Consider the following 15,477-nt stretch of genomic DNA (forward strand, 5'->3'; position numbering starts at 1 on the left):
ACACTGTAAGGAGAGTGATCAGGTAAGGTGAGCTGTCACGGGGGGCGGGGGGGGACCTTTTGTAGTGATAATGGAGGTGGGCCATTTCCAGCAGTTGACAAGAACGTCTGAGGAACAGTGTGGGGGGGGAAGGGGGATAAGCCTGTTTGCACCACTAAAATCAATCCCTGTTTGCAGAGAGCCAGCACAAAACGCCTGGGAATGTTTCTGGGAATTTGTACTGCCCACCACCGCTGGCAATCCATTATTAACCACTTCTGTCAAGGGGGGCTGTCAGTACATGTCACCCTTGTTTTACCTCCTGGATGAGGTGCCAGCGGCCTCCGCCAGGCCCCAGGTGAAGCTGTGGTAAACACAAGCTGCCTTTCTCCTCCTCCCCCGCCTCTCGGGGTCGTTATCTGAAAGCGAGAATGTGGGTGACGCTGACTTTCTTTGCGGTGGGTTGGAGGGGGGGGGGGTTAATTAATGGATTGGTGGGGGCCAACCCGGGCCCACCTTTGCCCCGCATCCCGCGCGCCGCGGCCACTGCAGGTCACTTGCTTTGAAGCGGCAGCAGCCCGTGTGTGTTGCTGGAGGCGGGTCGCCCCGTGCCGGCGAGTGGCCCGCCCCCAGCCTACCCCTGTCCTATTTAACCAGATCCCGCACTAGCAGCGGTTGCGGGGTGGGGGTGTCCCCGCTGGCGGAGCTCCCCGCGATCCTCCGCTGCCCGCCCTCCCTGCCCCTGGCTGCTGCTCTGGAGCCCCGAGCCGGCGCTGGAGGGGGAGGGCAAATCACACCCCCAAAGGCGGCGGCAGCAGCAGCAGCAGCCGCCGCCCAGAGCTCGCTCCCCCCTCTGCCCCCAATTCCCTGCAGTTCAGCCATGGGGCCGATCGCTTTGCTAGCCGCCCTGCTGCCCTTTGTTACCCGTGGATTTGCTGACACGGCCAGGTTAGTAGAACAGGACCGGCCCAGGGCAGGGCTCTCCTCTGCGTCGCACGGAAACCCCGCGGGGGCAAGGCAGGGGAGGGTGAAATGGGGGGTGGTCTGTCCCGCAAAGCTGGGCGGCTCAGCCCTAGGGGAGAGCTGGGCAGGCTCTCTGCGGCGGCCAGTGTCAGCCCTTTGTTTCTGCTGGCCAGCGATCAGGGGAGGGGCGCAGTACAGATGTGCTCATTCCTCTCATCTGGCTGCTGAACGCTTCCCCGGACAGGTTTCAGAGTAGCAGCCCTGTTAGTCTGTATCCGCAAAAAGAAAAGGAGGACTAGTGGCACCTTAGAGACTAACCAATTTATTTGAGCATAAGCTTTCGTGAGCTACAGCTCACTTCATCAGACATATTTCACCAGGTGGTTTGTCCGCCAGCTGTTTGCTTTGGCTGTCTCTTCGGCGGTTCGCTGTCGGGGATGTGTGGTTGGTCACCCCAGTGTTTGTGCTCTGATGGGTGAGTGAATCTCTTAAAAGTAAGAGGAGGGAAATCAGAGAGATCAAGGTGGCGACAGAAGCACTTTTCCTAGGAACATTTGCACAGACACCTGTCCACCTCTCCTCGTGAGACTGTTTTGCTTTCTGCAACCATTCCTGAGAACGAGAAAAATCACTTGTGCTAATAATCACAGAAAACTAATACAAAGGGCTTTGGATTTTTTTTAATTAAATGAATATTTGCCATTTTTTCCTTCAGTATTCTCCCAATTCTACTCAAATGTATGTTAATTTAAGTTTCCCCCCATTCCTCTACATGATAATCTTTTTAAACAACATATATGTTGGAGATGGATATATAACCTGCGTGTCTTGCTGTACCTCTGTTAATGCATGTACATGGGTACATATATTTGTAATGTACCAATCTCATGATATCTAAGTATAAGTGTAAAACCTATATTATTATGTGAATTGCAATTAGAGAGAGACCTAAGTTGAACATTTCAGTATCAGATTCCTAACACTGCAAAGTTCTGGAGCATTTGGATCTAGAATTTTACGTTGATCCATTATAAAGATAGTGAGAGAGAGAGAGGTGTGTGTGTGTCTGTGTGAAATGTGGATTCTAGTTAGGAACCTGCAACTTCATGGGTGGCCAGACCTGGAGTTGTGTTTCAAGCCCATCACTAGCTTTAATGTGTGTTAATTCAATCCAGGTTTGAACCCCTGCTTTTGCTTTTTCCTTCTTTAACTAGTTTCTTATCAGTGGCTATTGCAGCAGCTGATTCTGGAGGGCAATGATCGTCTTGAACTTTGAGTGGGTGCAAGCAGCTGTTTGGTGGTGGTGATCAGCTTTTCCTATTTATGCTGTTTCTGCCTAAGCAGAGAGATTCTTGTATGGTACTTTGACTGACATGGATTTAATAGACTTTCCATAGGAATCTATATCTTCATGTGTTTTCCCCCAGAGCTTTGGATGCATCAAACCCTCAAGCATCTTCCAGTAAGTAGGTGCAGATAGATGTGCAGCATGTTAAATTCACAACTGCTTATTGGTACAGCTCTGATTTTTATAAAGCTGAGTATAGCTAGGTTGACCAGATAGCAAGTGTGAAAAATCGGGATGGGGGTGGGGGGCAATAGGCGGCTATATAAGAAAAAGCCCTGCATATCAGGACAGTCCCTATAAAATCAGGACAGCTAGTAACCCTAAGTATAATGCTACTGAAGATACAGTTATTAAGACTTTCCCTCTATTTTACAGACTATAGACTAAACTTTCCCTGGAGTAATTCCACTGAAGTCAATGGGGTTACACTGGGGATGGCTCTGGCTCTAACTTAAAAAACTCAAGGAAATATAGATGAATACAAAGGAGGGAAGCAAAATACAGAAGGCTATAAATTGTCCTTCTCTTAAATTTGCTTATAGAAATAAACATTCATAATAACCATATGTTCAAGGTTTTTTAACAAGGAGAACGTCGAGGTAAGGTCCAGCATACAATTTTGAGAGGGAATTAACAACGTTACTCAGTATCAGACAAACTTTTCCAGGGCTTCACATTCAGAGTTAAGCAAAAAGCCATAAAGACCACAATAAAATAGTAACTATTACAATTAGAGATGAAGTTTTCAAGATGTAGCATGGTTTATTTGTTTAGTATTAGGGTCATGAACTGGTATGTTTCTTATCAGCAAGTGGAAGTGTGCTGTTCCAGCATGTTCAGAGCTGTCAAGTGCTCAGTTTTTCAGGAACTGCACAGGGACTCAAGTTTATGAACTCCAGAGCTGCTCATATAGAAAACACATTTTGCACTTCAAGCAGGGCATCCATAACAAGCATTATGTTCGTGTTAGTTAATTCTTGAGGTTTTATGCATTTGTGTTTCAAGCTTTTTCAGAGGCCTGAAATTGCAAAATGAAAGCATTTTAACAGAAAATGTTTCTTTGATTTTTAGCAGAACCAGTGATGTAAAAACTAAAAACTAAAACTGTCATATAAAAACTAAATTTTATAACATTAAAGCAGGAAATTTGAAGACTGATGCTTACTCCATGTCCAATGCATAGGTCTGACAAGACGGATTGGTGGTCGTAGTGGTTCCCAGTGGGTTTTGCCCAAGATCAGAGCTACATCTTGTTCTAATAAAAACAGACTTTAGACATCTGGATGGAAGAGTTAAACAGCATGTTAAATAGATTTTGTAGAGGATCCTAAATTAAAGGGACAAAAAGATACCAAGTGTCCCATACAGTTTAGAAATATGGACAGGAAATAGAAAATTAGAATCAGCTTTGAAAAACTGAAGTTAAAATACTAATATTTTTCTTAAAGGAAAAATAATCAGTCACTGAAAAGGCAGAGTCCTGAAAAGAAGTGATAACAAAAGAAACATACTGGTCATAATGGACAAAAGTTAAGAAACAAGCTTGTAGAGACCTAAGAAAGACGAGAAGAAAAGATTGATAAGATTTTTGCAGTGTGGTCAGAGGCATCATATTGTGGAGCAGATGAAAATGGTTCTTGTCTTTAAGGTTCAGGTTATTCCACATATTAGGGATGAAATTCTGGTAAAACTTCCATTGATTTCATTGAGGCCAGGATTTCACCCTAGGCCCTAGTCTTGCAGTACTAACTCAGGAAAAACGCTCATTGATTTAGATGGGAATGTTATCTGCAAAAGGACTGTAGGATCAATCCATTTGAATACTGTGTTCCGTTCTAGGTCTTTCATTACCAGAAAATATATTTGAACTGGAAACAGTTCAGAGAACCGTGAGAAAATGGCGACATGCTGAAAAGAATGTCTAGCCATTTGGGAAAGAATTAAAAGAACTAGATTTGTATAATGTGATTAGTGGCAGATGGGCATGAAAACAATCTACAGTTATTTAAAGAGTAAAAAACCAGGGCTGAGTTGTGCCTTTGAGGCATAACCATGCAATTGAGAGGGTTTTTCGAAGGGAAGGGGTGGAGGAGGAAGGGCATGATGGAAACCTTAGGCAAATTCTTGCTGACTCAGACAGAATTCCTCCTGGGTTCTGAAGGAGCTCTCACTGAAGCTGAAGCTTCACCATGTTTCATAACCTGAGTTGGTTAGGGCAAAGTTGGGACTATCCTAGAATCATAGAAGATTAAGGTTGGAAGAGACATCAGGAGGTCATTTAGTCCAACCCCCTGCTCAAAGCAGGACCAACCCCAACTAAATCAAATGATAATAGAAGACTTGGGACTCCAGAACCCTGTCATATTGAGCCAGACACGCTAGCCTGTTGCAACACAGACCCAGGGTCTGACGCACGTCCCCAAAGCTGCAGACTAACTGAAAACAGCTCAGCAAGTACTCCTGTCTCCAGCACCCAGACACCCAGTTCCCAATGGGATCCAAACCCCAAATAAATCCATTTTACTCTGTATAAAGCTTATACAGCGTAAACTCATAAATTGTCTGCCCTCTATAACACTGATAGAGAGAGATACAGAGCTGTTTGCTCCCCAAGGTATTAATCACTTACTCTGGGTTAATTAATAAACAAACGTGATTTTATTAAGTATAAAAAGTAGAATTTAAGTGGTCTCAAGTAATAATAGACAGAACAAAGTAAGTTACCAAGCAAAATAAAATATGCAAGTCTAACCCTAATACAGTAGGAAACTGAATACAGGTAAACCTCACCCTCAGAGATGTTCTAGTAAGCGTCTTTCACAGACTAGACTCTTTCCTAGTCTGGGCCCAGTCCTTTCCCCGGTACAGACCTTGCTAGTTTCAGCTCAGGTGGTAACTCGTGGATTTCTCATGACTGGCAGCCCCCTTTGTTCTGTTCCACCCCCCTGTATAGCTTTGGCACAAGGCGGGAATCTTTTGTCTCTCTGGATCCCCAACCCTAATTCTAAATGGAAAAGGACCAGGTTTCAGATGGATTCCAGTTCAGGCGACATGGTCACATGTCACTGTAAAACCTACTTCTTCATTACCTAGTAGCTGGAAGACAGGTACACGGGAAGGGTTGCAGGTAAACAAACCCATTCGCAGTTCATTGATTCTGAAGCACCCTTAATGGCTTCCACTTAACACGTTTACATCAGTAATACAAGTTTATATCTTATTCTCCTAACTCCAGACATAGAAATAATACATGCAAACAAATAGGATGAACACACTCCATAGATCATAAGCTTTGTAATGATACCTTACAAGAGACCTTTTGCATGAAGCATATTCCAGTTACATCATATTCACACTTATAAACATATTTTCATAAAACATATGGAGTGCAACGTCACAAGCCTTACCTACTAGTTCTGAGTTTGAGTCTGCTTTTTTTATTTTAAGTCCGTTGTCTTTATTGTGCTGCTCTCACTCCTTCCTTTCCTTAGGATCACGAAATCTGTCGTTTCATGATCACTTTCATCCAAATTGCCTTTCACCTTCAGATTTGTTACCAGTTTCTGTACTTGTTCTGAATTAACTTGGCCTATCATGAGACAGCAATAGAGTTCAAGTGCTGTACAGTATATCAAAGAGATTTTTTTTCCCTATAATGTGCTGTTTTGTATAGGAAATGGCCATGACAGGTATTGAAAACACATGCAATATTTTGGGGACTATTTTAAGTATGGTTTGTGTCCCTGTGAGCCAAGGTTTGTATGCAACTCCTAGGGCCCAGAGGATTACCACAGCTCCTCCAGAAACTGAAAAACAGTGGGGAATGAGTAAGACAAATCACACAGGTTGTAAACACCCCCTTGGGAGATTTACATCTACTGTTTGACGCTACGTTTTCCAGAGAGGACAAACAGGATTTTAGTATATAAGGCTGAGTTTAAATTGACACAGAACTGCTTTCTGATTCAGCCAATGGACAGCACCCTCTGTCCAAGGGCAGTTGCAGCTGGAAGGGGGAAACCTTTGAGGAAAGGTTGGAAGGAGTTTAGCTTACTAGAGCCCCATAAGACTGATGGATAACCTCTGGTAAGTTTCAGGGGGAGGGTTAGCATGCATATAGGAACTTTTATGGTATGTGTTTTCTCTATAATGCTTTTACCCTAAATATAAATGTATTGGTGTACATTGCTGTAGCCCCTGGAGAAAGGTTAGCCACACATACTGTACCCTGGTGAGACTTGCCAGGGAAATCCTAGTGAGATACAGAGGGACTGCAAGCCTAAACGCCAGGTCTGGATTGAGAGATATGGAGGTCTCCGACCAAGGGAGGTGACTTCTAGGAGCTTGAAACCTTGAGTGGGTTGCCTCAAGGAAGCTTGGTGGGGTAAATGGTGCAGTTAATCCTGAAACTGACAATGGTTTTAGCACCCAAGACAGAAATGAAACTTTCTAAATTGATTGTCAGTGATGTTGTAGGTACACAATACAGGCTCAGTAGAGCATAGGTCTAATTATGTTGTGGTTTGGGGGATTTTTTTCCCCTCTGTATTTACTCGTATGTCTCCGAATACTGTTCTATATAGTTTTCATGCTGTGTCTATCACCATGGTATCTGACCACCTTCCAGCTGTGCCTTAAAGCAATGTGACTAAATTGGGCACATATTTGCTCTCATCCTCTCCTCAGGGGGAGAAGTATATGCAGAGAACTGTTTTGTTAAAAACAACCTCCTCCAAAAAACTTTTTAAAATATACCTGTTGTTGTGTATTTGTTAATGAAGGCAAGATCAAAGAAGTGTACCATGCACTTGGAACAGATGGTGGTGAGGTTTGCGATGCTCCATAGTGCCTGTGGGAGTTCATTTCACAGCCTCGGACTGGCACCTGAGAAAGCTGTCTTTTGCACAGATGAGTTTTACTCTTTTTGCAGAGGGGGGTTGCACTGTACCCAAAAGCAAATCTGTCAACCAGGGGCCTTATCACAGAGCTTAATCAATCTTTTAGGGGCCACGGAGCCCCTTGAGTTCAAGGTCCTAGACCTCCTTTTCAATTTGATATTCTATGGGAAGCCAGTATGGAGAGTAGCAAACACATCACATCTGTCCTCAATACCCTGTGTTGCTGAAGAGACATGCTTCTATCTTTTGCACTGCTTGGTGTTTCCTAAGTGCTGAAAGCTTCATACCCAGTTACATCTCATTGCTGTGGTGTATCTGGAAAGTGATGAAGGCATGACTAACCAAGGCCTGGTCATCGTCCATCAGGGTGGGACAAAGTCTTCTGGTCAACTGGAGATGATAGAAAGCATTACCTGTGAGAGCTTAGGGTCAGTGAAAACAACAAGGAGTCCAGTGGCACCTGAAAGACTAACAGATTTATTTGGGCATAAGCTTTCATGGGTAAAAAAACCACTTCTTCAGATGCATGGAGTGAAAAATTACAGATGCAGGCATTATTATACTGACATATGAAGAGAAGGGAGTTATCTCACAAGTGGAGAACCAGTGCTAATAGGGCCAATTCAATCAGGGTGAATATAGTCCACTCCCAAAAATTGATGAGGAGGTGTCAATTCCAGGAGAGGTAAAGTTGCTTTTGTAGTGAGCCAGCCACTCCCAGTCCCTATTCAAGCCCAAATTAATGGTGTTAAATTTGCAAATGAATTTTAGTTCTGCAGTTTCTCTTTGAAGTCTGTTTCTGAAGTTTTTTTTGTTCAAGTATAGCTACTTTTAAATCTGTTATAGAATGTCCAGGAAGATTGAGGTGTTCTCCTGCTGGCTTTTGTATGTCAGGGTCAGTGAGGAATCCAAGAAACCTCCTAAACTGCAGACCAAGTTGACCAGTTGTGGATGTGCACTTTCAAGTAAGGAAGTACATACAACACACTCCAGGCCGTGCATTTCTATTGAATTATTGTATTTGACAGCTGACATCACAGAGCCTGGTCACCTATTACTATGGAAAGACCCATGAGCGGGAACTGCTATGGAAGAAATTTCCATCAGATTCTGGTAGGGATGTGGGATCCTGCCTTTTCCCCGCTGCCCCTCCAATGGAACAGGCCAGGAGGCCTTGGATGGGGAAATCAGTTTGGAAAAAATTAAGAACAAGAGATAGGGATGAGCCACATCCAAACATTTCCATGCTGGGGAGTGTTGGAATCGGGACCTTGGTCTTTGAGCCCATCTCGTTTAAGAATTTGTTTTGTGGGTACCTGGGATTTATGCAGTTCCATGCGGGGGCAGTAGCAGGACAGGGCTATCTGCATAGAAACAATTAGTTTTAATCCATGATGTTCAACAAAACTTTGCATGCATGGCTTATCAGGCTTAGTTTGATGTTCACATTCTCTAGCATTATTAACCTTCAGGAAAGGAATGTTCTCCAGAAGTTCTGTGTGTGTGTTTATAGATCTGATTAAAAAACTTACCTGCTAAAACTTACCCATCCTCATTCAGAGACTGTAGCATTTGAACCACAATATCATCTTCCTCTGCTGTTTTTCCTTGCTTTCTACTTTTTAATGATCCTTTAAATTCTCACATTGTAATGTGCAGTGCTTTTTCTTCTATTTCAATGTTTTATATCTTCCCATTTTTCAGGATCATCAGAAAGTTCCTTCACTTATTCCAACTATTTTTCCAGGATGCTATTGCTTTCGTGACATATACTGCAGTCCTTAGTTTTAATATAGCTAATTCCTTTTCTTGACTTTTGTTTGACTCCTGGTTCTTTTTACAGTGGGATGAATCTTTGTGGTGGTATCTGATTTCATAGTCATAGTTCATTGCTAGCCATTTTTCGTTTGCCTGTTTGCATGCTTTTTTAATTTGTTCAGATCTGGGTAACTGTCCCAACTCCCAGAGGCAGCATTTTCTGCAACTGAATGCACCCATGGGTTGTGGACAGCCTTCAGATGTGGAGGTTAGCTATGATATAAGCAGGGAAACCTGCCAACTAAGCAATTGTGGACAACCTGTTGCCAGTACTAGCAAGGCATGATGGAGCAGCAGGTGGCACTGCTGCTCCAATAAAATACCACAAAAGCCCAAAGGTGGTTCTGGAAATGGCCACCATTAAATAAGCCCCCATCCTAACCCCAGTGGCACTAAATTGCTCTGCCAGAATGATTCTGGAAAGGCAAATGAACCCCAAAGGGTCAACAGCATTCAGTCACAGAAGAGAGTTTGTGAAACTGATCCCCTAGTAAATCATCACCAGATAAGGTAAGTCCTATAATTAAGTCTGCAATTGAAAGCCTTGCCATCTGACTGGCAGTCCGTGCTACCTTGTAACCAGGAAAGACAGTGTAAAACGGACTACAGGGTGCACTGATGTGTGTGACCGGGCACCCTGTATAAAATCAACTATCAGAAAATTGAGAGAGAAACATCTTGAGTGATGAAAATTGCAATGTGGAATGTAAGAACACTGTATCAAGCAGGCAAACTTCAAAACAGGTTAGAAGCAGCTAAGCCCTTGAAACTTAATGTCAGGATAGAGATGACATGATTTATTTTGGTGGAGTACGGCATGAAGGGGGAGTTGCAATAATGTTAAAGAAAACATAGCTAATATTATACCAGGAATTTGGCCAATATCAATTTTGGTGAGATACAAGATCTCACCAATTGGAATTTGCATGCTAAAAGTTTACATTCCCCATGGAACACTGTAAAGATGTGGTGGACAATTTGTTTTATGATAAATGGAAAAGTAGTAAACCAAGGAAAAGCTTCAGTACCAAGACAGGAAAAGATCAAGTGGCTGACATAGTTGAAGACTATATATTGCGGTGCAGGAATGAAAGAGAAGACTGATAGTTCCTGCTTACAAATTCAGTCTACTCCTCCATAATATGGTGGCTTCAATATCACACAAGAAGCTTATATACATGGTGAAACCCTCGGTCAAACCTAGCCACCCTACAAGAAATCACATAGATTACATTTTCATATTAAAAAGACTTTAATTCAGTTTTAGACGCTAGAATGCTCCCATTGGCAGACTACAATAATCTGCTTGTCATGAAGCTGAGACTAAATCTTAAGAAGTTATGTAAACTACCTGGCAGATACACAAGAATACAGACCAATGTGGATGTACTCCCGCAACAAAAATGCATGGAATATATTTCAGAAGTCAACCAAAGCCTTGACGTCTCCCATGAATACACCAGTGAAGACACTGAAAGAAGAATGAAAAAAGTTTGACAGCTGTACATACAGCCAGTACGTTGGTATTCAGAGAGTAAGGACATGATGCTAAGCAACCATAGATGATTGAAGAAATTCTAAATTTAATAAATACAAGAAAAGAATGCAGAGATAGGAGGAGTTAGGAATATTGAAAGTTTCAAACATTCACAAAGCCTGCTACACAGAATGCCAGACCTATGGAGAGATGGTGACTGAGCCTCTCTTCTGTGTGGAAGGGAGAGATCTGCCTCTGAATGCCCTTCTGCTCACAGGTTGTGGGGACACAATGAGGTCCTCAGTGATAAATCTCATGCATTCTTCCATTTGTGAAGCTGAGACTAAAGCTTCAGAAGTTATGGAAACTACCTTTAATATGCTTTAACTATCCAAAGGCTTGTTGTTCCTGGGTCCTATTTCTGAAGACAGAATAAGTTAAAGATCTTGTCCAAGATGGTATCTTTAACAGAGGGGTTGTGTGCATTTTATTTGGATAATTACAAAATATGTGCCAGTTTTATAAGGTGAGGTTGGAACTGACATTTTTACTTTAGGAACATTTGGGGATTTGTAAAAGATATTTTAAATAAAATTAATCACTTAATAAAAAAAATTATTTGTCAAGTCAACTTGACTTCTCTATAAATGGGCCCAGATTTTGCTTTCAAGGTAACTAATTAGATCGTATTTCTTATGATCCAAATTCTGTCTGCCTTAATCCTGTGAGCACTCCAGTGATGATGATCAGACTACCCGGATGAATAAAGTGGAAAGGATTTGGTCCGTGCTTAGTGGCAACAACCACCAGTGCCAGTTTGTCATATACAGTTTTCAGTTATTGGCGGGGAGAGATTCTGTACTGGCTTACATCTCCTACAACGCTTGCTGAAGTCAGAGAGGTTACATAGGATGTATGGCAGAAACATTTAATATTTAGCATTAATTTTTAGCTCCCATAGCTGATGCACATTGACACTGTATTCTTTGACACTGGTACACTGATGAACCAAATGTTTTTATAGAAGGCCAAATAAATATTAGAGGGAAGGCCATTGGATGACACGTTGAATTCTTCTAATGTATAGAGCAGTAAAAGCCTTCACATATACTTCTTAAGGTAGTGATTACCACTTAAATCACTGTCTTCATACATCTGAAGAGGCGCTGTACGTGATCCTATAAGTAAGTGTATTGTCCCCAGGATGGACCGATGTTGAGAGCACCTAAGGACGCTCATATTGACAAGATCACAGATTCAAAAGTCCGTAAAATTTATCTCCTCATTTTCCTCTGTAAGACTTTCACAGGTCATCTCTGGCCAAACCACTCAGCTGGTTACACCTTGGATACCTGGCCTTGGGCCTCGATGTCAGAGTACATCACAACCCAGCAATTATCTTGGACAGACCATCATATTATTAGGGAAGTAGTCAGAAACTTTCCATTGCCCAGGCAATAAAGATCACTGATCCTGATTTGACCACAAAGCTCATGGACTTCAACAAATTCCAAAGCCTGTTAAAGGACAACAGCCCCCCACCAACAGTGGGAGGAGGAGTAGGGGAGTGGTGAATCATTAATATTCTGTACTGGCCTCTGCCACTGATATGCTGGCCCCCAAACAGCCCTTCCTCCCCTTCGCCTATACAGATCTCCTTAGTTTTCTGATACCTTGTGCTGGATGAAGAGAGCAGGATGGAACCTTGAGCACCGATGGAGGAAAGCAAAAGCTGATTCAGAAAGAATAAAACCTAAATTCTTCAAGCCTATGCTGAAGCTGCGCTACAGGCTAAGAGAGCCTTACTATCAGCATCTATTAAGGTTGCCAAGTTGTCATAAATATAAAGGGAAGGGTAAACCCCTTTGAAATCCCTCCTGGCCAGGGGAAAGCTCCTCTCACCTGTAAAGGGTTAAGAAGCTAAAGGTAACCTCGCTGGCACCTGACCAAAATGACCAATGAGGAGACAAGATATTTTCAAAAGCTGGGAGGAGGGAGAGAAACAAAGGGTCTGTGTCTGTCTGTAGTCGTTTTGGCCAGGGACAGAACAGGAATGGAGTCTTAGAACTTTTAGTAAGTAATCTAGCTAGGTATGGGTTAGATTATGATTTCTTTAAATGGCTGAGAAAAGAATTGTGCTGAATAGAATAACTATTTCTGTCTGTGTATCTTTTTTGTAACTTAAGGTTTTGCCTAGAGGGGTTCTCTATGTTTTTGAATCTAATTACCCTGTAAGATATCTACCATCCTGATTTTACAGGGGGGATTTCTTTATTTCTATTTACTTCTATTTTTTATTAAAAGTCTTCTTGTAAAACACTGAATGCTTTTTCATTGTTCTCAGATCCAAGGGTTTGGGTCTGTGGTCACCTATGCAAATTGGTGAGGCTTTTTATCCAACATTTCCCAGGAAAGGGGGGGTGCAAGTGTTGGGAGGATTGTTCATTGTTCTTAAGATCCAAGGGTCTGGGGTCTGTAGTCACCTAGGCAAATTGGTGAGGCTTTTTACCAAACCTTGTCCAGGAAGTGGGGTGCAAGGGTTTGGGAAGTATTTTGGGGGGAAGGACGCGTCCAAACAGCTCTTCCCCAGTAACCAGTATTAGTTTGGTGGTGGTAGCGGCCAGTCCAAGGATAACGGGTGTAATATTTTGTACCTTGGGGAAGTTTTGACCTAAGCTGGTAAAGATAAGCTTAGGAGGTTTTTCATGCAGGTCCCCACATCTGTACCCTAGAGTTCAGAGTGGGGGAGGAACCTTGACATGGTGGCACAGTGGTGGGATTAACCTGAAATCATTTGAGATCCAGTTGAGATTTTTTGAACTAGAAATACAGATTTTAAAAAGGAAATTTTTTTTTCTTTGGAAAGAAAGTCCAGAAAGCAGCTTTGAAACTGAAAGCAGCTTGGTTTCTCTCTGCTTTGTGGCCAAGCAGAGACAAAAGGGGATTATCTTGTGAATTGCAGGTTTTCTTTGCCTGGAGGCAGGGTACTTAACTCCTGCAGGGAAATTCACAGTCTTCCAACCCAGAGGTTTTTTTTTCTTTTCTTCCTAAAAGTAAATAGGGGGGGTGTGCTCTACCCATTTGCCTGGAGACAAAAGTGGCAGGGTTTTTTTTAGGATTTTGATTTTTTTTTTGTTGTTTTACAAGGAGCACAGGTTTGAAAAGAAATTTTTTTTCCTTTGGGCTGGGTAAGCAGGTTTCCAAGTAGTTGGAGGTTTTTTGCTTTAATTTGGGCCCAGAGCAGAGACAAGGGAATTGTCTTTTTCTGTAGGCTGACAGTCACTATCAGAGAATAGGTATTCTATTCCAGCACAGCAAAATTTTACAGCCAAGTTTTGTTTGTTTATTTCTAAACCTCGGGTGTAAAGTTAGTTAAAAACAGAGAGGTTAGAATGGCCAAATCCTCAGCTCGACTACAGCTGGAATTAGCCAAATTTCAGGCTGAGGAAAAACAAAGGGAACATGAAAGACAGATAGAACTCATGCAGCTGAAGAAGGAACAAGCAAGGGAGGCAGAACAACACCAAGAGGCTGCCCACAAGAGGGAAATGGAGGCAAGGAAGCATGTGGAGGAGGAGAGGGAAAAAGAGAGGAAGCATGTGGAGGAGGAGAAGGAAAAAGAGAGGAAGCATGTGGAGGAGATGGAGAGGATAAAGGCCCAGCAGAATATACCAACAAACCCTAGCAATCCTTCTCCAGGTACCACTTCCCATCCCAGAAAGTTCCCCACCTACAAGGCAGGTGATGATACTGAGGCCTTCTTAGAAAACTTCGAAAGGGCCTGCCTTGGGTACAACATCTCTACTGACCAATACATGGTAGAGCTGAGGCCGCAGCTCAGTGGACCCTTAGCTGAGGTGGCAGCTGAAATGCCTAAAGAACACATGAACAAGTATGAACTGTTTAAATCCAAGGCGAGAGTCAGAATGGGGATAACACCCGAGCAGTCTCGTCGGAGGTTCAGAGCCCTAAGGTGGAAACCAGACATGTCATTTACCCGACATGCCTACCACATTGTAAAACATTGGGATGCCTGGATATCAGGAGCAAGTGTTGAATCTCCAGTAAATTTGCCCTTCCTAATGCAAATGGAACAATTCTTAGAGGGTGTTCCTGAGGAAATAGAAAGATACATCCTAGATGGGAAACCCAAAACTGTAATTGAGGCAGGAGAGATTGGAGCCAGATGGGTGGAGGTGGCAGAGAAGAAGAAAACTGGTCGCAGTTGGAGCGGAGACCAGAAGGGACCACCCCAGACCACACCCTATTACCGGGGGCCGCCCAAAGCCCCACCTACCTCCCAAAGAACCCTCCAGACCCCTTATCGTCCCACCACCCCGTTCTCCAGCAACCCTCCTCGCCCCAGTGACCCGTCAGCTGGACGATGTTTTAAGTGTAACGAGCTGGGGCATGTAAAGGCCAACTGCCCCAAGAACCCCAACAGATTACAGTTCATTGCACCGGAATCACACCAGAGGTCCACAGGCCCAGATACCTCCCAGATACCCTTGGAGCGGAGGGAAACTGTGAGTGTGGGCGGGAAGAAGGTCACCGCGTGGAGGGACACCGGAGCACAAGTGTCAGCTATCCATGCTTCCTTAGTGGACCCCAATTTAATCAACCCAGAGATCCAAGTGACGATTCAACCCTTCAAGTCCAACTCTTTCAATTTGCCTACAGCCAAGTTGCCTGTCCAGTACAAGGGCTGGTCAGGAATGTGGACTTTTGCAGTCTATGATGATTATCCCATCCCTATGCTGTTGGGGGAAGACTTGGCCAATCATGTGAAGCAGGCCAAGAGGGTGGGAATGGTCACCCGCAGCCAGGCTAAACAAGCCGTGAGGCCTAGCTCTGTTCCGGAAACTTCTATCAGGACCCAGTCAGAGGTGATGGACCTGGACCCCAGCCCAATGTCTGCAACAGCAGTAGTGGATCCAGTCCCAGAGACCCAGACGGAACCAGTCCCAGAACCGGAACCAGCCGAACAACCAACA

General features: G+C 43.4%; 1 protein-coding gene across 3 annotated transcripts in view; it reads left to right on the forward strand.

The window, feature by feature from the left end:
- Window positions 1-668: 668 nt before the first annotated feature.
- The window catches only part of EGFL6 (EGF like domain multiple 6), a 75,218-nt gene continuing 60,409 nt past the window's right edge, over window positions 669-15,477 (forward strand). For all 3 annotated transcript variants that reach the window (XM_073327946.1, XM_073327955.1, XM_073327963.1), the window contains exon 1: window positions 669-927. In XM_073327946.1, the coding sequence (XP_073184047.1) occupies window positions 860-927 (68 nt within the window). In that variant the 5' untranslated portion in view covers window positions 669-859. The remainder of the gene's footprint in view (window positions 928-15,477) is intronic.

The sequence above is a fragment of the Lepidochelys kempii genome, chromosome 1 (assembly GCF_965140285.1).
Source record: "Lepidochelys kempii isolate rLepKem1 chromosome 1, rLepKem1.hap1, whole genome shotgun sequence".
In the NCBI taxonomy this organism is placed as follows: domain Eukaryota; kingdom Metazoa; phylum Chordata; order Testudines; family Cheloniidae; genus Lepidochelys; species Lepidochelys kempii.